At 42.1% G+C, this 24,255-nt stretch overlaps 1 protein-coding gene across 2 annotated transcripts in view; it reads right to left on the bottom strand.

The window, feature by feature from the left end:
- HSD17B4 (hydroxysteroid 17-beta dehydrogenase 4) overlaps window positions 1-24,255 on the bottom strand; it is a 78,233-nt gene that overhangs the window by 22,274 nt on the left and 31,704 nt on the right. Inside the window, exons 12-17 of one of the 2 annotated variants that reach the window (XM_066613984.1) lie at window positions 19,887-19,993; window positions 17,367-17,603; window positions 15,321-15,372; window positions 14,966-15,037; window positions 13,746-13,849; window positions 11,488-11,553 (exon numbers count right to left, since the gene is read on the bottom strand). In XM_066613984.1, the coding sequence (XP_066470081.1) occupies window positions 11,488-11,553; window positions 13,746-13,849; window positions 14,966-15,037; window positions 15,321-15,372; window positions 17,367-17,603; window positions 19,887-19,993 (638 nt within the window). The remainder of the gene's footprint in view (window positions 1-11,487; window positions 11,554-13,745; window positions 13,850-14,965; window positions 15,038-15,320; window positions 15,373-17,366; window positions 17,604-19,886; window positions 19,994-24,255) is intronic. The other variant, XM_066613985.1, reaches the window with a different exon arrangement.

Genomic DNA, 24,255 nt, shown 5'->3' with positions numbered 1-24,255 from the left:
AGTTCTGCAGGAGAGCTGAGAGAGCTGCTGGAAAGAGCCCTGGGAGAGAGAGCCTCTTGCTGGAGCTGAGAACCAGAGGGGAACTTCCATCAAGCCTCCAGCCCTTGGCCTGCCTCGTCCTGCTGCCTCCTGTCTGCCTCCCTCAGGTCCTCTCTCAATTGGGGGAATTTGAAATGAGGTCTTTCCATTTGTTTGGTTCAGGTTCCATTCCTCCCAATAAAAGCCTTAAACTTAGTTTGGTGTCAGTGGTCTCTTTTGATCCTGCATAACAAGGGGAAAGGGTGTTGCTGACCAAGCTTTGACCACAAGAAGTTGTTTTGTAGAACTTTTGCAGTTAAAAAGAAAACAGGACACTGCTAGCTTAACTGCAACAGACAGGTGGTTGGAAGAGAAAAGAGACTTTTGCAAGTGTGCTATTAGCCAATGCAGGGAGGAGAGATGGGACTTTTTGCATAGAAAGATTTCACATATTTAAAGTGCCATATTTAGCCAAACAACATGCTGAGCAGAAATTAAGTAGTGGGATATGTGGGCAGAGACAAGCTTCACGTGATATGCTGTTTGCCAATCAAGAATGTATCCAAGGCTCCGCAATTTGCATTTTGCCAATCAGAAATCTCACCAATGCTTTACAATGAAGATTTGTTTTGTATATCAACTCAGAGCCCCGAGAAAATCAAGTGTCACAGACTTTGGAAGCTATTCCTCTGTGACCAGCAGCTGGCTGAGAATAAAAGCTTGTTTTCCTTGAAACCTCCTTGGTGTCCACTTCCATCCTTGCCTGAACCTGCAACAAGATACGCAATGTGGTTCTCGCACCAAAAAGTTTGGACACCCCTGTGTTAGACAGACAGCAATTAGTCCTTTGGTGCCCCTTGACTTGGAATGATTGTAGGCAAGACAAGCTTGAAATAGTCCTTCCACATGCACAGAGCTTGAACCATGTACTTTTGCAACAGACATTTAGCAAATCTGCTAGACTTAAGATTGCAGACATATCCAAGTTGGTTGGTTAATGTTTATACTGCCAGTATCCCCAGAGCCCCAGGCTGATCTATAGTGTCTACAGAGAGGTGCCAGGCACCAGCTCTTACCATTTGGGGGGAGGGGTAAAGTGCGCAGGTAGGGGGGTGCACCAGAAGCAGCAATTGCAACTGCTTCAGCCTGGTGAGCAGAGTTCCCCAGCAAATTATTGGGACTATTATTTGGGATTCTTACCACCTTGTCCAATCTGAGGATGTGGAAAAGATTCTCTGCAGTGTGAGATCAGTTGCCTGCACACTCATCCTTTATCCAGCTTGGTTTATTAAATTTATCAATGGGAGGGGGTTTGCCAGGTTAACAGGATAGGTTTTTAAATCATCTCTGATAAATGCTGATACCAGCAGTGTTGAGTCTGGCTGTGATTTGCCCCCTCCTATCCTGGATTCCACCAGTTGTCTGCTGGATGAGTATCAAACCTCTGGGCAAGATGATCAAGAAGGTAGTGGCATCTCACATCCAGAAGATCCTGCACGAACTGGATGATCCCTTTTCATTCGGCCTTCAGAATAGAAACAACCTTGGAACCCTGGTCTCTATTGTTATATGCTGCTTGTTTTACATTGTTATATTGTATTTTAATATGTATATTGTATTGTATTGGCAACCTTCAGTCTCGAAAGACTATGGTATCGCGCTCTGAAAGGTGGTTCTGGCACAGCGTCTAGTGTGGCTGAAAAGGCCAATCCGGGAGTGACAATCCCTTCCACACCGGGAGCAAGTGCAGTCTGTCCCTGGTCTGTCTCCCTGGCTATGGGCCTTCCTTCTTTGCCTCTTAGCCTCAGACTGTTATTATGTTTAATTCATTGCTTTGTGCTGCCTTGGGTGTCCCATTTCTTTGGAAGGAAAAGGCAGGATAAAAATGGCTTAAAAATAAACAAATAAGCAGCCAGTAATGCTGTCTGGAGAATGAAGTCAACAGAATTGGGTCTTAATCATACAAATAAATGTTCAACAAAAAAAGGAAGTTGCAAAGTCAGAGTTGTAAAGAACTTTGCTTTCCATGCTCCTGAAAAAATGACATTATTTCCCTATGTTTCAACAACAGTACTGTACATAAAACACTGGTCCCTCTTTGGATCATGGGAAAAACCAATTGTTTAGAAACTTTAGACTGAAGTCAGTCATAATACGGTTAGATTGTTCTCCAATTAATAACACAAACTGTCAGGTTTTATTTCCTAACCATTTAAGAGTTCTGCCAGATCAAAAGAGGAAAGGCAATATTCAACCTGTCGGTACCAATTTTTCAGTATTGCCTGCTGTCAACAATAAAGGTCACAAGCAAAGCTAACATAAATGAAGCCAGCTAGATACAACCACAAATTCTTTTATAAATGCAAAGAGGGGCTGATTTTTTTGTCCATACTTCCAAGTGTTTTAACAATTTACATACAGGTGGTGCCTTTGGGGGACCACATACATGGGGGAGCCATTCCTGGACCCCCCGCAGATACCAAAAATTGCAGATAATCAAATCAGCTACTTTTGCCCCCCCCCGGGCTCTGAACGCGACTGGGGTGTTGCTCCAATCGCATTCGGAGCCCTTCCGAGTCTTGGAGAGGCCCACACCACTGTGCACAGCCTCCGATGCTCAGAATGCTGCCTGGACCCTTTCTAACGTGACTTCCAGTTTTTAGCGAAAACTGGAAGTCACGTTAGAAAGGCTCCAGGCAGCATTCTGAGCCTCAGGCAGGCCACACATGGTGGCACACGGTCTCAGAATATCTCTGAGACATAGCCGGAATGAGGTTCCGGTTGCATATGGGAGGTCTACAGGGCAAGGGGGAGGAATCCAGGGGTTCAGCATCCACGGTCAAATCCATGGATGCCGAATCCACAAATAAAGTGGCCCCACATGTATTCAGGCAGTATTTTGCATAGATATTTGTTCCCAGTGAGTAAGATAGGATTATAGCTTAAGTTTTATACTAAGTTTTACTGAACACTTCTATGCATATGAGAACATTCAAAAAATGCTATCTAAAAGGGGTTCTACCACCTTATTCAGCATAAGACGTAGAATGGCTCCAAGTCTTCTCACATTACAGAGTGGTTTAGGAAAAAGCGGTGTTGCAGCAGCTCTTAATTTACTGGGTGAACATGAGTCTTGGGCCTCAGGCTTCATCCAGAAGCCAACTTTTCACGTGCACAATCCTGCCTACAGTAAGATTTACGTGTTAAGATTTTTTTGCATTACATTATTAGAAAAGCAGGTACCTGTGCAATTCTTGCATCTATTCCCATTCAAAAAGGCTTATAAGTGGCCCATTCTTTTCCACCGAGTCCTGCCAAAGCAAGCACTTTAAATGGCAAATAGCCATTTTATCTCAAGTTAGAACAGCAATATAAAACAGATTCAGCAACGTAATCTAAATACTTTGTTAAATTATCAACTCAGGTAAGATAAACAATCATTGCTTCAAGTTAAGCGTGCCTTTACACTTTTGGCTGAGATCCTATTTAAAGTGTTCTAAATTAGATTAATTACTGCATCTCTATACACAACCAAGTGCTACCACAGGCATTTTTTTTCCTCTTTTGTTCTACTGGTGCTAGCAATTCTACAACTCTGACAGAAGTGGATAGTATTAGGGGAACAATACAGCCCTGCTGAGTGAGTTTGACAGTCACAAGAGCACTTTAAGCAATGCTATTGTTTATCAAGAACCGATTAACAATTGGTTGGGATTGATGAGAAAATCAATCCCAGCTCCAGCTCTGTTCCACATCAAAAGGGCTCCACATCAGACCCTTTTGACATCCGAAGCGGAGTGAAGCAGGGCTGTGTTCTTGCACCAACCTTGTTTGGGATTTTCTTCGCTGTCCTGCTGAAGCAGGCCTTTGGAACTGCAACAGAAGGCATCTATCTCCGGACCAGATCAGACGGAAAGCTCTTCAACCTCTCCAGACTGAGAGCAAAATCCAAAGTCCAGCTGAAATGTCTGCGTGACTTCCTCTTTGCCGACGATGCAGCTGTCACTACCCACTCTGCCAAAGATCTCCAGCAGCTCATGGATCGTTTTAGTAAGGCCTGCCAAGATTTTGGACTGACAATCAGCCTGAAGAAAACACAGGTCATGGTTCAGGATGTGGACTCACCTCCCTGCATTACAATCTCTGAGCATGAACTGGAGGTTGTCCATGACTTTGTGTACCTTGGCTCAACGATCTCCGACACTCTTTCTCTCGATACCGAGCTAAACAAGCGCATCGGTAAAGCAGCTACCACGTTTTCCAGACTCACAAAGAGAGTCTGGTCCAACAAGAAGCTGACGGAACATACCAAGATCCAGGTCTACAGAGCTTGCGTCCTGAGTACACTTCTGTACTGCAGCGAGTCATGGACTCTTCGCTCACAACAGGAGAGGAAACTGAGCGCTTTCCACATGCGCTGCCTCCGACGCATCCTCGGCATCACCTGGCAGGACAAAGTTCCAAACAACACAGTCCTGGAACGTGCTGGAATCCCTAGCATGTATTCACTGCTGAAACAGAGACGCCTGCGTTGGCTTGGTCATGTCGTGAGAATGGATGATGGCCGGATCCCAAAGGATCTCCTCTATGGAGAACTCGTGCAAGGAAAGCGCCCTACAGGTAGACCACAGCTGCGATACAAGGACATCTGCAAGAGGGATCTGAAGGCCTTAGGGATGGACCTCAACAAGTGGGAAACCCTGGCCTCTGAGCGGCCCGCTTGGAGGCAGGCTGTGCAGCATAGCCTTTCCCAGTTTGAAGAGACACTTTGCCAACAGTCTGAGGCTAAGAGGCAAAGAAGGAAGGCCCATAGCCAGGGAGACAGACCAGGGACAGACTGCACTTGCTCCCGGTGTGGAAGGGATTGTCACTCCCGGATTGGCCTTTTCAGCCACACTAGACGCTGTGCCAGAACCACCTTTCAGAGCGCGATACCATAGTCTTTCGAGACTGAAGGTTGCCAATACATTGATGAGAAAATGAACCACAGCAAGGAAGAGTGGCAAAATGAAACTAGACAACTTTCAAACACAAAAACAACTTTTACAAAAGTACATGTGTTTAACTAAGGATGCAATCCTAACTTGCGCTGCAGCAAGCAGACCAGTAGGCCTGCGCTGTATCCAGCACGAGTTTGGGGCCAGAATTGGTGCAACCCGAAGCAAGGGGAGAACCCTCCCCTTTCCCTGTGTCACACTGCACTGGCCCCAGTGGGCCCACTCAGATCTGAGCTACCTCAGGAAGTGGTGCAGATCTGAGTAGAACGGAGTAGCCAGAGGCTGCTCCATGCCGTCCGGGAATGGGGTCAGGATCCAACATAACTGCCAGATCCTGGCCTCCTGCTCCCCGCCTGCTCACTCCAGGAACATCCACTGCCTGCACTCCCTGCCCTGAAATGCCTCCTCCCAACCTCCCCACCCCAGACCCCAGCTTGGCCAATGCAAACTTATCCCTCTGGGCCTGGATCAGGAACAGGGAGGCCGGCACAATTCTTCCCTGACATGCATTACGGCACGTTTGTGACACCCTCAGGTCAGCACAAGTGATTTGTGCTAGCCTAACCCAGGGGTTAGGATTGAGCAACACATCTTTCAAAAAACTGGAACTTATTTGCAATGATCTGATGAACAAATCTCTTTACGTTCAAAAACCATCATTAATCATGTATCGAAATGCAAAATATAAATCACTATCAGTGCTGGACTTCAAATTTTACAAACACAGAGCTCAAGCAAGAGACTCATTGTATTCATACCTATCTGTAGACAGTAATTCAGTAATGGGATTTTACTGCTCAAGTTGATTTTTCCCACCTTCAAAACCTGAAGTTCACCTGTCTCTTTGTAAAGACCATAAATGCCCTCTTTACTACACTAGCTCTTTATACTTACTCTTGTCATGGAGCAAAAGAATTAGCCTGGCTGGTCAAATTAGATACTAAAAAGTTAACTACAAGTGCTAAAAGTTAATACATTCTGGCTTGATTACTCCTTTATCTCTAATTAACAGCGTTGCCATACCAGTTCAAGTGAGTCACTCATAACAATGATTAAAACTGACTTTAAAAACAGATCAATTACAGTCCTAACAGTCAGTTGCTAATAGTTGTGAGAGGTTATTCACCTGGGTATTACCTACAAAGCCACCTAATAAATTTATTGCTGATGGTGAGACAAACTGTTGACTTCCTGGCTCACATTTCATAGCTCTCCATAGCTATGGATAGTTCTTCCCTGTGATGTGTAGAAATGTTTAACTGGAATTAAAACTCATAAGCATAGTTCTACTGTTTTTCTCCTACAATTATTTCAATCTAGTTGCAAGAGAAAAACAAAAACTTAAGCATTGCCTATCCATAGGTATACACATATATTCTTCCCAGAAATCTTTACTGAGGCCCTTAAGATAGGCCAATATTGTCAACATACTGAAGATGAAGGAACTATGTGCATATTCCACAGGGCCACCTAATAAAACTCCTTGCCAAAGGTGTTACTTACTGGGGGCTTCCTGGTTCACATGTCAGAGTCTTAGATTGCAATCTTAAGTACACTTGCAAAAGACTAGGCTCTGTTTTACTTACTTAAGACTTATGGCTGTGCAAATATGCTTGGGATTTTGTCACTGTGCTATAGGAGCTAGCTTGCAGATAAGAAAATAGGACGTGTACATAGACAAAGGCTATAAAAAATGACTTTCCCTTGCATTCTGAAAAGGACATGCAATGCCCAAACACAAAGACGTTTCAGGCTAGTAATGAAGAGGCACCCTGAAGTTTCAAGCAATTCTTGCTGCATGCAGCATAAATATGCTGTGATGCAAGAGGGAGCAGAGCTCAGTTAAGAGATCCCACCAAAAAAAAGAGATCCCACCAAAAAGGTTTGCTTAACCACCAGAGCCACATGCACGCTTCAGAGAAAAGCAAAGAGGTTGGAATAAGTTTTTCAACCCTTAACAGAGCTCCTTGCCACTGAAAATGGTTATAAAAACAGGAAAACTGAGCACAGCATGGAACCTAGCTCCTGTAGCACAGTGATAAATTCTAAGCATATTTCCACAGTTGTAAGTTTTATGCAACTACAAGACAACCAACTCTTTAGAAAGGATACTTAAGACTGCAATCTAAGAGTAAGAGGCGTGAGCCAGTAAAGATAACTGAATTAATAAATGACTATCCCGTCATAGGAGGGGAAAGCACATGGGGAGGCGGAGACTGAAGACACCAAGCTCCCTTACAGGTCAGTGTTTTTTTTCCATCACCCAGGACTCAATAGGCTGACAAAAAGGACAGAACCAAGAGTGATCCATGATGGAAATAGTTCCGCCCTCTGCGAGATTAATTCCACAAGATTATCTACTAGATTAACAAGCAGCAGCACTACGAATTCAGGCCAGACCTCTTGTGTAACTCCAAAACCCCATGGAAGGGCATCTGAGGTAGCAAAAGGAAGATGAAAGCATTCAACGCAGACAAAAATACCTTTGGCTGTAGGGACACGCTCTAACCTGCAGTAAAGCAAAACATGTATCTTCACTGCATCATATTCATAATCATGAAAAATGGAATACAAAAAGGGCAGATATCACATAGTTCAAAGGTTTTATCCCCCCTACATAAATGCCAGACTATCCGGTCTGTCCCCATCCCCTCCAACTTTTCCCCTGTAGCTTCTGAGATTCATTGAGAACTGAGAAACAGTGTGGGAAGTCTGGTTAAACAAATGAACAACCAGCTAAACTAATACAAGTCAACAATCTGGATTGTTACTGAAATGCATACAAGTCGGAGAGACTTTCGTTTCCATGTCATGGATGTTGTTTCAAATCTCATTGTAAAATATTTAGTGTGCACTTCTTTTGTTCATAACTGTTTATGGTTTTGTTTTTTAAGTTTCACTGTTCACAAAGCAGTTTACATAATCAAATAATTAAATGGTTTCCCTGTCCCAAAACAGATCACAATCTAAAAAGTTGCAGAATAATTCCAGCAACAGCCGCTAGAAGAGATTTTGTGCTGGGAGTGAAGACGGACAGTTACTTTTCCCCCTGTTGAATATAAGAGGAGCACTACTTGAAAAAGTGTCGCTTTGCCCAATTAACAGGAATTTTTTGTAGGTTTCATGTAGTTCTATTTTACTTTCTCCAACTGCTTACTAGAGTTGTGTACAAAGTCTTGTAATTGCCTGGGGTGCAGGTAGAGAAGAAACAGCTGTGCTTCTAATGAATTGCAGAAACATTTGTCCTCAACTAAGGTTCCTAAAGTATCTCTTGGTTTCACCACTACCATCATTGCTGCTGTATCATCATAGATAGTACAGTGAGAGGTACAGTCTGAGGTGCGAAGTGTCTCCCCACAGTAAAGAAATACCTTTAGCCTCTTCAAACAATGTAACACAGCAATGGTAGCAAGTATGTTGGCCAGTGTCCACAGCCTGGGCAATAGCAGAAACCACAGTGACCATCAGTGAATGCTCTAGCAGCGAGATTCAATGGATGAGGTGGAAAACATCTATTTAAGCTAAGAACCAGGTATGAGAGCAGCTTTGCATCAAATACCACCAAAGCAATTCTTTCTCGCTAAAGTGGTGTGCACAGTGTTTACAGTAATTCTTGCAGTCATTCCATACTATTCCTTATTACATTCAGCAGTAAACCAATGCCAATTTTTTTAAACAATTCTCTTGAAATATATAGCAGTAGGCAAGCCAAAAAATGGTGATTAAAAAGATGGATCATGTCAAGAGTAAGGGTAAAGCCTGTGCAAATTCAGTAGCTTATAGAATTCTAGGTGTGGCTTAAAGTGAATATAGGGAAGAGGATGCAATCAGGTTGCAATGCTCTCAGTCTCTCTAGACCAGCCATTTTCAACCACTGTGCCGTGGCACACTGGTGTGCTGTGAGTGGTCCACAGGAATTTGGAGGAAGGTCATTTTTTAATAGGACCAATGGGAGGTGTGAGCCCCCACTGGCAGCATGGTGTGCCTTGTCAATTGTCAAAAACCTGGTTGTGTGCCTTGACCATTTTAGTGCCTTGGCAGTGTGCCATGAGATGAAAAAGATTGAAAATCACTGCTCTAGACCCAACCATGGCATCAATAATTTCATGCACATTCACTGGACTGAAGTGCAACTGCAGAAATTAAACTATACTTCATTGTCTAGCCACTAATAAAGGTAGATATTTTCATGTCAAGTATTCTTAGCTCATATTGCAGTATTACTAGAACAAAGTAGTGAAGTAATAAAATAAAGAAAACAAGGAAAAAAAATAATGCATGCAAACCATTGTTGAAACCAATGTTTATGAAAATCTGTCTATCACCATCTGTCACATCCAGTACTACTACTATTACTACTTTCAACTACTGTTTCAAGAGTCATTCACAAAGCGGGTTATACAGTAAAATCAATCAATGGTTCCTCAGGCACTAACAGTCTTAAAAATGCAGAAGAGACACCATCACCAGACACTGGGAAAGACGCCATGCTGGGCGAAATACTACAAGTTCAGAAAAAAAGTCAGACTTGAAATTAATTCCAACTTCATTAAACCGAATCTCACAGGAGAAACACATAAATAAGAATATCACAGAATCCCTTTATTATGATGACACAGCCTTTACTTGTGTACTCAGGAAGGGGCCAAATGTTCCATACATGGTCATTTTCTTTTTCACTGTAAATCACAACTCTACAATTCTTTCTGCTGGTATCCATTCCAAGATGTTTCTTAATATGGCTTTAGGGGAAGGGTTAATGGGCAGAAATCAGTCTGGTCACAGGATGCATAGTTCAATAGTGTGATTAATCCCTTGGCAGAAAAATTCTTTGTTCATTGATTTAAAACATCAATCCAATAATTGGCAGGAAAGAGTAATGAGATGATACTTTTAAACTTTATAGCAGAGTGTCACCCATGGGGCTGAGATTGACTGATTCATCTTTCTACAAATTGTTAACAATTTAAATGCTTGTGGACTTGTTTTGATCTTCTGTCAACATATCCACTTTACTCACAGATTTATTGAAATAAATGCATTGCAACACTGCTCACTCCACAGAGAAGTAAAAGTGCAGCTGCTGGCTACTTATAGTTGAAGGGTAAGCATTTATGAGTATTGGGAGAATATTGTATTAGTTTCTCTTACTCAAAAAAAAATTGTGCTGATACATTTAAAGTTAGGTCAGCTACTCTATCCAGACAAGGACACCCATGAAAAAGCTCCCTGAGATCAACCACTACACTCATGGTCTCAACTAGTGGACCATGACCCAGTAGTGATTACAAGTGGTCTGTGATGGATCATGTTGCCACCATTTTTTTTAAAGACTTGTTTGAAGACAAGTCTCAGGGATTGCTCAAAGAGGAGAAAAATGCAGGGAATTTTACATCTGTGAAAATTTCTGAGACATGGCCACACAATCATGAAATTCTTCAGATGTACTACCCAGCTGCTATTACTGTCTTCAGCCACAGCAGACATGCTAGCTTACCACCTTATGTAAGGTGCATCTGAAAAGATGCAAAGCTAGGTCGTGAGAAGGAAGAGCAAAAAGGAGGAATGGAATTTCATTTTAGGGATCAAACACAGAATAAAACCCCTCTTCATGTCAGAAGAGCCACTGGTTTCGCCCATCTTCCTCTGTCCTCTCTCCTTCAAATCAGCCATGATAGGGAGTATAGGAAGTTCTGACATAGGATAAGTTCAGGAATTGGCTGAGAGGAGGAGAATGGTCATACTAGCTATTTGCTGGGGATGGGACTGCCATGTTCTCAGCTTAAGGAAGGGAAATCAGAAGAGGTTATTCTTTTTGTAAACATACCAGGATGTGTTTGTCATGCCATCTGCCCAAGCAGTCATACCTCCACTTTCAGATATGAATAGGGTGTGTGACAGAATCTGCATATCAGTGAGCAAGAACAGATTATAGTAACTCAAGGATATGGCAGAAAAGCAGTGTGTGCTTATGCTTAGTCCTGCTATATATTTTCAGGTTGAACCTAGAATGCTTCATAGGAAAGTTTTTTCCTCATAGAATTGAGTTGGGGCTACTGTATTTTGGCAACTTTCCTGAGCTCTGCAGTGAGTTCTTTTGGTGCAATTTATGGTTTTGTTTTTATTGCTATTTCCATTTATCAAAAGTATAGTATGTCTGAAGCTTGGGGCAAAAAAGGTCACTCCTTAAGCCACTTTCTAACTGCCAAATTTAGATACTTTTTGTGTCATGATTTGAGCACTAAGATAGTCTATTCTAGTAGTTACAAATTGCTGCAATGATCAATGAGTTGTATTATAAGGTTTCCCTGCTCTAAAGAATCTAATGCTTACATTTTTTTAAAAGCCTTATGCAACACTGTGCTCATCTTTCAACCATGATAATTTTCATAACATTCACAAGTCACATGGGCTAAAAGATTCCTCAAATGAAAACTTAAACACAACACTTTGTGAAAAAGTAAAATTGTACCTGATCTACTGTAGTGACATCAGTGAGGACAGAATCTGGTTTTCTGTTGGGTGGGTTAACTGTGGCCTGCAAGCAAAATATAAATATGTATTGCAACTTTTCTTTAGCAATACTAATACATTTTATCACTAGATGCTTTATATTTGCTTTAATTCTAAACACAAAGGACATGACACAAAGGACATAGTTTTAAACACAAAGGACAGCAAAGAGACTGATTACTAGATCGAGGAACATGCCAACTTGACTGCAGAAATGCCCAGTACAAGGCACCCTTGAGCATTAGTGCAAACAGGTATTGTGCAGACAATCTAGATTTGTGAACATGATGCCGCATCCCATCTAAAGCACTCAGGCATGTGCTATAAGTATATCACATGAAGGGTGGCGAGCAATATCCTGACAACTGCAGATAGGAACACCACTCACACTAGTTTCCTAAACCAGTGACACCCAAAGTCGTGGCTGCTGTCTGACAAAATGTGGTCCCTGTTCAGACTGCAGCTTTTCATTCTGCTTCTGTGCAGCTCCTCTTCTGGGTAGATCTGGGCACCAGGATGCTCTGGGCAGTTGTGTCTGTTGCCCGGCATCCCAGAAGGCTGCAAGACAGCCCAAATCTACCCAGAAGAGGAGCCACATGGAGGCAGAACAAAAAGGTTTGCCCACCAGGCGGAAGGAACTGTCCGAACCCCAGATCTGGCCCATGTCCTAAACCAAAAAACTAAAATAAAAGAAGGTGCCCCACCTGCTTAATAATTTTGATTGCCTTCTTCTCTGTCTTTTCAGCTCTACATGATACTTTTCCAGCCGTAGCAACCAGAATGGCAAATGCTATCCAAGATGTGACTATGTCATAGCCCTGAGGTATTCAATCTGTGAGTCCCGCCTCCCTAGTGAGGCATGGCTAGCCTCCAGGGCATCGCCAGCCTCCTAACTTGCTGTTTTTCCGAGGCTGAGAACAAGGTGGGTGGGGCAGTGTGATGTGAGGTGAGGTGGGTGGGGCAGTGTGAAACATGGTGGGGGGAGGTGGGAGAGAAGGCTGGCTGGGCAGGCAGAGGTGCCGCATCTTATCATGGAGCTCTGTCCATGTGCAACGTCACCCCAAGGACTACATTTCCCAGTGTGCTCCCCACCCTGGGCTTCCTGGGATTGGTCAAGGCTGGAGGAGAGAAGAGTGCAGAAGTACTGCATCTCATCAGCACAGAGGCGCTCCTGGCAGGCTTCAAACAGGGAGGGAAGAGCAAGTACAGGAAGTGCAGCACTTTCCTCTGCTCCTAGTGGGGGGAATGCCCAGACTGCATCCCTCCATCTTGCCTGGGGGAACAGGGGTAGCACCTGCCTGCTGGGTGTATGTGTGTGAGCAGCCCCTGTCTATTTTGGGGTGAGTTGTAATCTTGCTGTATATGGCTGCAATACTTTCCACACTTTCCTGGGAGTAAGCTCCATTGACTCAAATGGGGCTTACTTCTGAGTAGATCTACATAGACTTGGGGTCTGTGTCAGCTTAACCCAGGATCTTCACCTTTCTCTTCCCCCCCCTTCAAAAAAGAAAAACGCCACTCTTGATAGATTTGTCTCCAAAAATTGATTAATAAAAATAAAAATCCCCATTCTTTTTCAGCCATTCCCCTTTCCCTCCTGCTTCCTCTTGGGGGGAGGGAGTACTCTGTTGGCTGCTATTGTAAGACAAAAGGCACAATCCTAGCTAGGTTTACTCAGAAGTAAGTCCTATTGTGTTCAATGGCACTTATTCCCAGGAAAGTGGGGTTAAGATTCCAGCCAAACAGTCTCTGGGTCTCAGTTTGCATCAGTTTGCAATTAGCAGATACATACAAAACAAAGTGTTCCCCTCCCCCAGCGGATTCATCACTTCCCCCCTCCCTTTTCAAAACCCCCCAGGTGTGCTGCTAACAAACTCAGGGCACAATCCAAACCGGGTCTACTCAGAAGTAAGTCCTAGTTTGTTCAATGGGGCTTACTCTCAGGTAAGTGTGGTTAGGATTGCAGCCTCAGAGCGCTGGCAGCTGTTTGTTTCTAGTATATAATTATAACACCTTCATTCCCATTTTGGGGGTAATTGAGGTGAGGTGTTGTAATGGGGAGCCGTGGCCAATGGCCACAAGGATCAGGGGAGGCACAAGCCAGAAAAGTTCGAGAACCACTGTCATAGGCTTGGCCAGTGAAAAGCAACAAAAGGGTATTTTTAAAATGTATAGACTAATATTCACAATATGTATTAAACTAAGGTTACGATTTACTTTGGTTTTTTCAGATGATCGTTTTCCACCAAAACCGCCGGCTCCAACAACAAAGACAGAGAATTGATTATAACACAAAAGGTCCTTTCCAGAATATGTGTAAACTAGTAAAGAACACAAAAGCAAAGTGAGAAACAATTTTAGTTTAAAGGTACCAGGCATGCATTCCTTTGAGAAGAAAGGTCAAGAATGACACAGTTATAAAAATCTTACTAAGATCCTTTCTAAGTGTGCGGTTCAAACAGCCAACTACTGGGTACGTAATAGTTATTTCAGTACTATAAGAAAATGGAAAAATATCAACCTCTTAGAAGCTTATATGAATCTCTGGTATAAACACACATACATTAGCACTGAACATATCAGTGCCAGTATTGTAGATTAAGAAATTCAAATGCATTTAAAATAAGATGGCATATTTTACTGACTAGCAAATATTGAAGAACTCAAAAAAGAAGATATTTTCTTCCCAGTTGAGAGCCAGTTCATACTTTATGCAAAAGATGCATTTAAGCTGAACAGCATTCATGATGCCTGCTGAGGGCTGGAAGTGATATCATTAGGCAGGAAGTGATGTCATTAAACAGGTCATCACCAAAAATAGGCACTTTTTCTCACTTAGGAGCTCATTAGTTGCAAGTGACAGAAGAGAAAATACACAGATCTTGATAATATTTTAAGATATGGGAGCAACCAATTTTAATGTGGGCTGCCCTGACAGCAGTAACACCTCAGCACTGCTCAGCAACTGAGAGCCAAAGGGCCAGATAAAAAGCTTCTGCGGGCTGCATGCGGGCCCCGGGCCTTATGTTTGACACTCCTGTTCTAGAGCAGTGGTTCTCAAACAGTGGATCCAGGACACACCAGTGAGTTGTATTTTTGGTGGTTCACAAACCTGACAGGGCAGATTAGGCTATGTGCATCAAGGGTTAAATAAGCTGCTAGTTGGAGGGGGGACACTGCTGCCCAGTATCATTATAGCCACACTCCTTGGCATTTATACATTTGGTAGTAGCCTCTAGGGCCTCTTAAACATTTGAGAGCCACTGAGAAACTGTCACTCTGAAGATGAGAGAACATACATTTCACATGCACATGCAGATTCTAACATGTACCGTAAAGACTGCCTCTAAAATATCTTTAAAGCATAGTTAGTAAGTTACATTTAGAAACTATTTTCTCTGACAATTAGCCCAAAACAGGAAACAAATATCTCTTACCATCCAAGAGTATCACTGCTCCTGAACCTTTATCAAGGATGTCAGCAATAGATGCTTCTGAAGTTAGCCTTCCTGTGTAAATGACAAAGAATTAATTATTATTTTATTTATTTGATTTATACTCCGCCCTTCTCCCCAAAGGGCACTCAGGTGGCACCCAAGAATGAAATATTTTATATTAACTCAAAACCACTTATCCAGAAAATATCACATACTAAAAAGCATGCCATGGTTTTAGTTCTGATAGAGCACCTCACTGTACAAGATATACAATTCTGTAGGAAAAAAATCCAAAGTAGCATACCATATTTATTCAAAGGTATATAAGGACTGATTGGTCATGCTTATGACTAACCTGATGTTGGCAGTGGTTTATACAGCTCCAGATATTGCTCACCGTGCAACACCTGTAGAATGATAAGCATGGTTATTTATCTATTTACCATTTTTCTACCCTATCTCTATCCCCCTAAGAGGACCCAAGGCTGCTTTAGTAGAATTAACCAGCAATTAACAGAATTTGATATCATTTTTCTCCTCTGGGATGCAGTTCTTTTAGAAGGAATATTGGAATATCAATATAAGTGAATATTAATTTCCTTACCCTAGTACACAAGAGGTTATATACCTTCAACAAAAAAATTTTCAAACTTCTTTATGGACTCCTACATGGAGAAATTACTGTCAGATTAAAGACAGTATTTTCTCTGGAAAAGTGACACAAAGCACAGAGCCCTAAAGTTAAGTTTTCCTTTTTTTTTTGTGGAGACACAATTAAAGTATAGAAGCATTACTATTATCTACGTTTTATGTATCCTAAGTAAGAATGAGTTTTGTGGCACCATAGAGATTAACACACTTATTTCAGCATAAGCTTTCATGAACTACAGTCAACTTTATCACATGCATAATTTTATAACCTTGTACATTTTCAAAGCATGAAATAGACATATTACAGTGAACCCTCAATTTAACAGACTTCAGTTTTTCAGGTTTGGAGATAATGGATAGTTTCACAGCGGTCCACTGTGGTAGGGTAGTGGTACCCTACAGAACTTTCTCAGCAGTCCTGGAAGTATCTTGTTAGTGAAGTAGGAAAGCAGGCTCAGGAACAGGCTTACCTACCTTCCAGGGTTCACTCTGGGTCTGAGGCTCTCCTTTCTGCTCTCGAGCGTAGTATTCTAGGAATGGAGATCTCCTTTCTCCATTCTTGATGCCACTCTAGAGAGGGCCTCAAGAATCAAGAAACAACAACATTTCTATTTCTTGAGTGCCCTGCTAGAGGGCAAAAAGGAGAGCTGCAATGGCACTATCAGAGGAGCCCTGGAAGGTAAGCTTACCCCCAAGTCGTCGTCCCCCATCTTAGAACACTCCCTCAGCACTCTTGCTCCACTCTCCACTAGGGCACTCTAGGAATAAAGAAATTTCCTAGAGTACCCAAGTGGAGAGTAGAGCAGAGAAGGAGTGCAGAGTGAGTTTTCTAAGATACAAATTTAACATACTTTCACTAATTGGTAGTTTTGTATAATTGTAATAGGTGGAAACAGGTGTCCCGATTTAATAGACTTGTCATTAACAGCCATTTATCTATAAATTGAGGGTTCATTGTATATACTGATTCTTACCCATACTTTCCCAAATGCTCATGGAAAGACCAGTGTTTAATTCATTCCTTCTTTCCCTTTTGTCAAGTTTTAATGTATTAGGCAATTAGGCAACACCTCCTTACTGAAACTATTCCCTCCTACCTCTGTACTCCACCTTTAGAAGTACAAATTAAAAGGAAGGAATGCTTGGAGCCTCAGGACAGTTTCCGAAAGGCTCCCATGTGTTACAGGAGGAAAAATTAAGTGATACACTAACAGCACAATACCATGCATGACTCCTCAGAAGCAAGTATCACTGAGTTCAATTGAGTTTATTCCCAAGTAAGAATGCACAGGACTGCCGCCTAAGCAATGCATATTCAGCTCCCTTATCCTTAACCCCAAGAAAATGCATCAAATGAGATCTGAATGATGCAATGTCATGTATGTAACGGTTTCAATAACTGAGTGCAATAGGAAAGGAACATCTCCAAGGATTTCTTTATAACTGTTACCTGGAATTGTTTCCTGACATTTGCTGGCAGTATACCTGAAACAACTGGACTTAACAACCTTTGGTTTTCATGACTGTCCAAAAATTTTAATGCAACGTATTGATTGTGGAAAAGACTTACTGGGAGAAAATCATGCTGTTTTCAAGACAAGCTATATCAACTCCACAGTCAGTGCTAAAAAATATAAAGTATATTTTATATAGCCAAAAATTCTTCTAATAACTAAATCTGTATTGATTTCCCACGTCATTTGTCAATACTTCCATACGCAAAACCAATTTCAGAACTGTGTATATTTACCTTTGTAAAATCAATATTGAGTCCCGGAACACTAGACAGTCCACCATCAAGCATAGATGACTGAGCTGGGATAACCGCAAAGGTAGGTAGACAACAAAAGCCATCACTTCCTTCAAACAGAAATTTCAGGTGGTCTGGGTCTTTTGTTGACATGCCCACACCAAGTGCATACAAAATGGGCTGCATATGAGTATACTCATACTGAGTTGAAGACAGCTTCTGGCCAACAAACTTTGCCTGCGGGTATCAAAAACACACAGACTAAAAACAAGCACTATTCCAAGAGCCCACAGATTATTTCAACTGAAATAATCTTGGAAATGACTACTTGCCTGAAGCAAATAACCATCATTATTCTTCACATTTTTATACCACCCTTCCTCCAAGGAGCTCAGGTGGTGTACATCTTTCCCTCCCTTTGTCCTGTGAGGTAGGTTAGGCTGAGAGACAGTGAGTGGCCCTAAGTGACCGGCCCAAAGTCAGTAAGGAAGCTTTGCGGCTGAGTTGGGATTTGAACCTGGAACTTCCAGATCTAAATCCAAAAATCAGAACCACGGCATCCTGGCTAACTACCATCAGATAGTTATACAAGTAAACAATAATAACAGGCAAGAGATTTGGTTCTAATGTGCCACAATTAATTAACATAGATGGGTAGGAATTGATGGGCTACTATAGATATTTATAGCCTACTAACTTTTGGAGGATGTGCCTAAAGCAGGAATATGTAAATAAAAATGTCATTTTAATGCAAATGACATTTGTAAATGTCAGGATAAAAACTAAGTCTCTTGATTTAACAGACCAAGACACTAAAGGCCCGCCAAAGCAGAAAGGTCTTAACTTCGCTGGACGCTACCCATGCTTTGGCAACTGCCTACGAGAAGAGTTCATAAACAGGAGAGTAGTGACTGAAAATAGAAGTAGCACCTGCCCGTAACAGACAGACTTTATGCAAATACAGCCTGACTTCAAATAGCAGCCAAAAGCCCACAAGTCATCTTGGTTGATCTTCATAAGAGATTGCTTCTTCTCATGTTCTAAGTATGCATATTAAACATTATATACTGATTCTCACCCCTGGAGGCTGGGGACAAGAACAGGCCCTTAGTTTGGCTGCACTTGTCATAAGAGGTGACTAAACAGCCACCAGGTAGATGGGACTCGTTAGCCTGGGAAGGCAGCTCATCTGAAAGAAGGAAAACTCTGATCCCAAACCTCCACTGCCTTGTGGCTATATCCAGTTATGGAAAAGGCTTCAGGAGACAACCTCGAGGCAAAATCTGGAGACGGAGTCCCTGAGTAGTCATGCTCTGGCAACTCCTGCGACGCCGCTGGAACCAACCGTATTGGCTTCTGCCTTTCCATTGGACCATTTCAGCGACGTGGAGAGGGGGGATTTGCTGAATGGGTAACAGTCTATCCTCTACATCTACATTACCCAGGCTTCGCGCACTGGAGAGGACACTCTGTTCTAGAACCACCATTCAGAGCGCGATACCATAGTCTTCCGAGACTGAAGGATGCCAACATACTGATTCTCAAGTATTCGTTAAGATAGCTGTCTATAATCTTAACCAGCAGTCAACAAATTCGCAACTGCTGTGTATCGCAGCAGTGGTCCTCTGTCAGGCTAGTACTTACCATTCCACCCTGTAGCTCTGGTAAGAAGGCCCTCTGACTGCCCCTGTGCAACACTCTAGGCAGTTGTGTCTAGCCCACTGTCCGAAGCAGGCTTTGCCTGGATTTCCGGGCAGACACAACTGCAGGGAGGGCCGCGCAATGGCGACTGGAGAAGCTTCTAATGAGCAGTGTGGCAGAATGGTAAGTGCTGCTCATAGAGGGGAGGGAAACAGCGTTGCACCGGATCCGGCTCACAGGCCACTTTTGTTGAATGCTGATCTAAACTAATGCTGCCACATTTTCTAATAAAGTAGGGTACCAATGCTGCAAAACTCTCTTTACACCATGGGCACAATGTGCAAAAACAAGTGTAATGAGGCAGATAATTAGGTGTAAACAAACTTAGGACAAGGACTGTCAATGATCTGCAAAGTATAGTAGGCTTTCAAAAATGTGTTTGCAAATCACATATGTATATTTGAAGGAAACATGAAGTTATGATGCCACTATTTATACTAATAACCTATTATTAAACAAGGATAGTGATGAATAATTATCTTGAAAATTTAAGGCTATTTCTTTTACAATGCACATAGAACTCACAGCCCACAAAATATTGAGAGCTAGGTGGCTGAACTCTCCAAAGGGCAAGAAACAGGTTCTCCAGACTGATTTATATAATCTTTTCTCATAAACATTATTTTATACAACAGAAAGAAAAGAATGGGAGAAAGATTCTCATTTCCCAGACTTCCCTAGCTCATTTTAAAATTGACCTTTTGAGACAGTACACTACATCTTCTGATTCATATGTCACTGTAGTTTTTTTTAAGGTTTTTTTTTCTTTTTTGCTACACATCTTCAATCTGAGTACCTTGCAGAAGCATTTTTACTTACAGAGTCAAAGCCTGTAGAGAATGCTGGAGCACGGTAGCTTGTGGGATTTGGGGAAACATCTTGAGATTCAATTTGACGTAGCACATCATTCAGTTGGCTAACTGACTCTGGAAACAAAGAAACAATGATTTTCAAACCACAGAAAATGTTCCCTAGTTACATTCTGAGCAAGCCACCACTTAGAACACTAACACAGCATTTCAACATTTGGGACACATTTATGCCCTGAATTCCACACAGTGCTTCATAAAAGTCTCTTACTTTTCCATATTCTGTTCCATAAAGAACATGTCAATGTGCACTCTCATCTGAGAGCTAGAAGGATATATGGAGTAATCTCAGCCACTGTGGCAATGTTACTGAATTTTGAATGAATAGGTTGTCCACACTAAACAAAGATATGCGACGTTGACTGTAAACTGCAAGCAATTATTACCGTCTACGTTTTATCAGTAATATGGTGCTATAATCTGACATCTTTTCTACTAAAATATCCAAGAACCATCATAAACAGATTGAAACAAATTAGAAACTATAGCTGCACAACATCAGATTCCTTAAATATATATATTTGTTATTTCATATCAGCATAACTTGCCAAAGTTTCTAATCTCAGAGCATGTATTTGCATTTATTCCAATTCTTGGCTGTAAGTTTTTTTTGTTACTGTTTGCGTCTCCTCGAATTGCATATTCCCAATTCAGTCACACAACTCCTACTGTCATTCAAAAGCATAATTTGTCAGCCATTATTTCTTCAGGCATAAATGACTGCAAGGTGTACGGTTCTGTTCTCCCCTTTCTAATGTGTATCTTCTGCAATGTATTAATTTGCAAAAATGAATAGCAATGAGTAAAATTAATAAAAGGACTGCTCCAGCTCTGTGTCGTGACCTTCTGCTGTCTGTTTGTCAAAACTGCAGTCCCACCTCCAGCATTAGGTTTACAATAATATGTTAGCAACTGAGCAGGCCGAGTCAGTCGCGTTATGCAAGGTCACACATTTCAGCATTTCCAAGCAAGACCAAAGAAACTCGATTACATGAACTCCCTGCAATGCACGTTGGGCACTGTCCAAGTAAAATAATTTAAAAATAAGCCTCACACACTACATTAGAAATGTTGAAATGAGTGTATCTATACATTAGATGAAGTTACTAAACTTTTGTCTTACATTTGTAAGCCAGGTAGAGCCTGTGGGATCTATGAATGCAGTATGATGGCTAGAGACTGGCTTTATCATAGAAAATCAAAGTTCAGATGCCTACTGGATTCTGAGTCTCAACAACTGTCTTTGAACTATCTGTTATTCTTTAAAACTTCATTCTTCTCAGAGTTGTTATGAGGCTAAACTACTCCTCTGACATTTTTCCTGGAAGAAAGGCAGGACAGATGACAAAACCAGAAGATGTCATAATTTTATATATAGTTCTCCATATATACATTCTCTATAAGTATCTATAGTTTTCCAGCTCCCCTTTCAAGCACACATTTTCTGCAGTTTGTACTGCAGAAACCTACGGCTATATTATGTGTTTTCTCCACGTATTATCATGTATCTGGACCCTTATAATTGGGCAGGATAACTAATATACACTGGGTTGTATTGAAAGGAAAATATAAGCAAAAGGAAAATAGTTATTCCACATCTGTGAAACCTTGCATGAGAGCACAGAGCTCAAACTGCTAGCCACTATAGTAATCCCTATGGTTTCACAAGGGCCGTAGAAACATAAGAACATAAGAACAGCCCCACTGGATCAGGCCATAGGCCCATCTAGTCCAGCTTCCTGTATCTCACAGCGGCCCACCAAATGCCCCAGGGAGCACACCAGATAACAAGAGACCTCATCCTGGTGCCCTCCCCTGCATCTGGCATTCTGACATAACCCATTCCTAAAATCAGGAGGTTGCGCATACACATCATGGCTTGTACCCCATAATGGATTTTTCCTCCAGAAACTTGTCCAATCCCCTTTTAAAGGCGTCTAGGCTAGACGCCAGCACCACATCCTGTGGCAAGGAGTTCCACAGACCGACCACACGCTGAGTAAAGAAATATTTTCTTCTGTCTGTCCTAACCCGCCCAACACTCAATTTTAGTGGATGTCCCCTGGTTCTGGTATTATGTGAGAGTGTAAAGAGCATCTCCCTATCCACTCTGTCCATCCCCTGCATAATTTTGTATGTCTCAATCATGTCCCCCCTCAGGCGTCTCTTTTCTAGGCTGAAGAGGCCCAAACGACATAGCCTTTCCTCATAAGGAAGGTGCCCCAGCCCCGTAATCAGCTTAGTCGCTCTCTTTTGCACCTTTTCCATTTCCACTATGTCTTTTTTGAGATGCGGTGACCAGAACTGGACACAATACTCCAGGTGTGGCCTTACCATAGATTTGTACAACAGCATTATAATACTAGCCGTTTTGTTCTCAATACCCTTCCTAATGATCCCAAGCATAGAATTGGCCTTCTTCACTGCCGCCGCACATTGGGTCGACACTTTCATCGACCTGTCCACCACCACCCCAAGATCTCTCTCCTGATCTGTCACAGACAGCTCAGAACCCATCAGCCTATATCTAAAGTTTTGATTTTTTGCATCAATGTGCATGACTTTACACTTACTGACATTGAAGCGCATCTGCCATTTTGCTGCCCATTCTGCCAGTCTGGAGAGATCCTTCTGGAGCTCCTCACAATCACTTCTGCATACATTCTTCTAATGATGGATGGCTTTGGAGCAAATGACCCACTCCCATGTTATATTTTCTAATCAATGCAGTCATGTTGAACAGTACCAATGGGGCAGTGATGTATTACTGGAAGCATTAGCCTTATGGTCCCTGTCCAATTTCAGGTCATTGAGAGAGGCCAATTTTCTGACCTTACAAAACTGTGGGCTAACATCTCTCTCTCTCCCCCCATACACACAAGCAAGGCTGGCAGTCAGACAGACGACACCAACTTACTCTGCTCAACAGATCCTGCAATTTGTCTTTTGCAGCTGTGCTCGAAGAAATCTCACATTAAATGCAACTTAAAAAAATTCTGGCTTTAAGACCTACATTACTTTCTTGTTTTGCTCTAGATTTAATTTTTTAAAAATTTGTATCCCACACTTCCTCAAGAGTGGCTTTCTAGCCTAAAACAAGGTTATGCTGCCTTGCAGTGCTGGCACCAACCGGCTGCAGACCCTGCACCTGCAATGATGTGCCCCACCTTCCTTCTGATGGTGCACAGGGCACTACAAGTGCCACTAGATTCCAGGTTGCAGGAGCTGGCCTGGTCAGTGGAGCCTCCGATAGATATGGATCTTCCATCAGTGCCAATCACCAAAGTCATTCATCTAAAATTCTAGGCAGGCAATTTTCAACCAGTGAGTCACATACTGGTGTGCCACAAAAAGGTCTGCAGGTGTGCCAAGAGAGTTAGGAGTACAGCAGTTGAAAATAGCTGAAAAACTCTTCCAGGTTCTATTTTTATGGAAACTGTTTGTCCTCCTTCCTCTGCCAGATTTAAACTACAGATATTTTCACAGTACACGTCTTCTATTCCAGCCACTCCTTTATACAATGATGTTAAATTCCTCTGCTGGCGGAGGAAGAGGGACAGACAATTTGTTACTACAGACAGCTGCCCTACAAACAGCTGCAGAACTGAGAAGAGTCCCCCAGATGCCAGAAGCGGCATTACAAAAGGAGAAGTCCATATGGGTTAGTGTAGCTACAGCATGAGAAGAAAAGTGTTGAAAATCGTTTTTTCGGACTGTAGCTCTCAGTTACCATTTCTGCCCAGACCACAAGTGTACACATTTGGCCCCTGTTGTGTATATGCAACATTGGGCACAAATGGCTTAAAGCTGCCTAATGAATCTAGCCCCAACAGGAGGTCTGAATCTGAACTGCTCAATACACTAGCCCTAAGCTTACGCCACTATAAATTCATCTCTCTTTGGGAGACAACAGAATTCCAGAAGAGCTTCTATCCAAGACAATCAATCAGCTTCTCCGATAGCATTTTCAATAACAGCTGCAATTCTAGCACGGACACACACAGACCTTACTAATGTCCGTTAATGAGGATTAAGTCTAATTAGTGAATGTTCATTATAGAAAAAGAAATCACTTATCAAAATTGTTCAGCTCAAATTTAGTGTTTTTTAATCTGAGGCAAATGAAAATCAGGCCACATATTCTGAGTCTAAACATCCGCATAGCATTATAAGCAACACTTTATGGGTCTAATTCTAGGAAAGTTTCACAAATGATAGGCAAATGCTTTCACTAATTGGTAGTTTTGTATAATTATATATGATGGCTCAGTATGTAATAGCTTTTCACAGCATTAAATTACTTACATTAATGCTGGTAA

The sequence above is a fragment of the Tiliqua scincoides genome, chromosome 2, assembly GCF_035046505.1.
Source record: "Tiliqua scincoides isolate rTilSci1 chromosome 2, rTilSci1.hap2, whole genome shotgun sequence".
In the NCBI taxonomy this organism is placed as follows: domain Eukaryota; kingdom Metazoa; phylum Chordata; class Lepidosauria; order Squamata; family Scincidae; genus Tiliqua; species Tiliqua scincoides.
The sequence above is the reverse complement of the archived record's forward strand: the minus strand, read 5'-3'. Positions and strand labels throughout refer to the sequence as shown.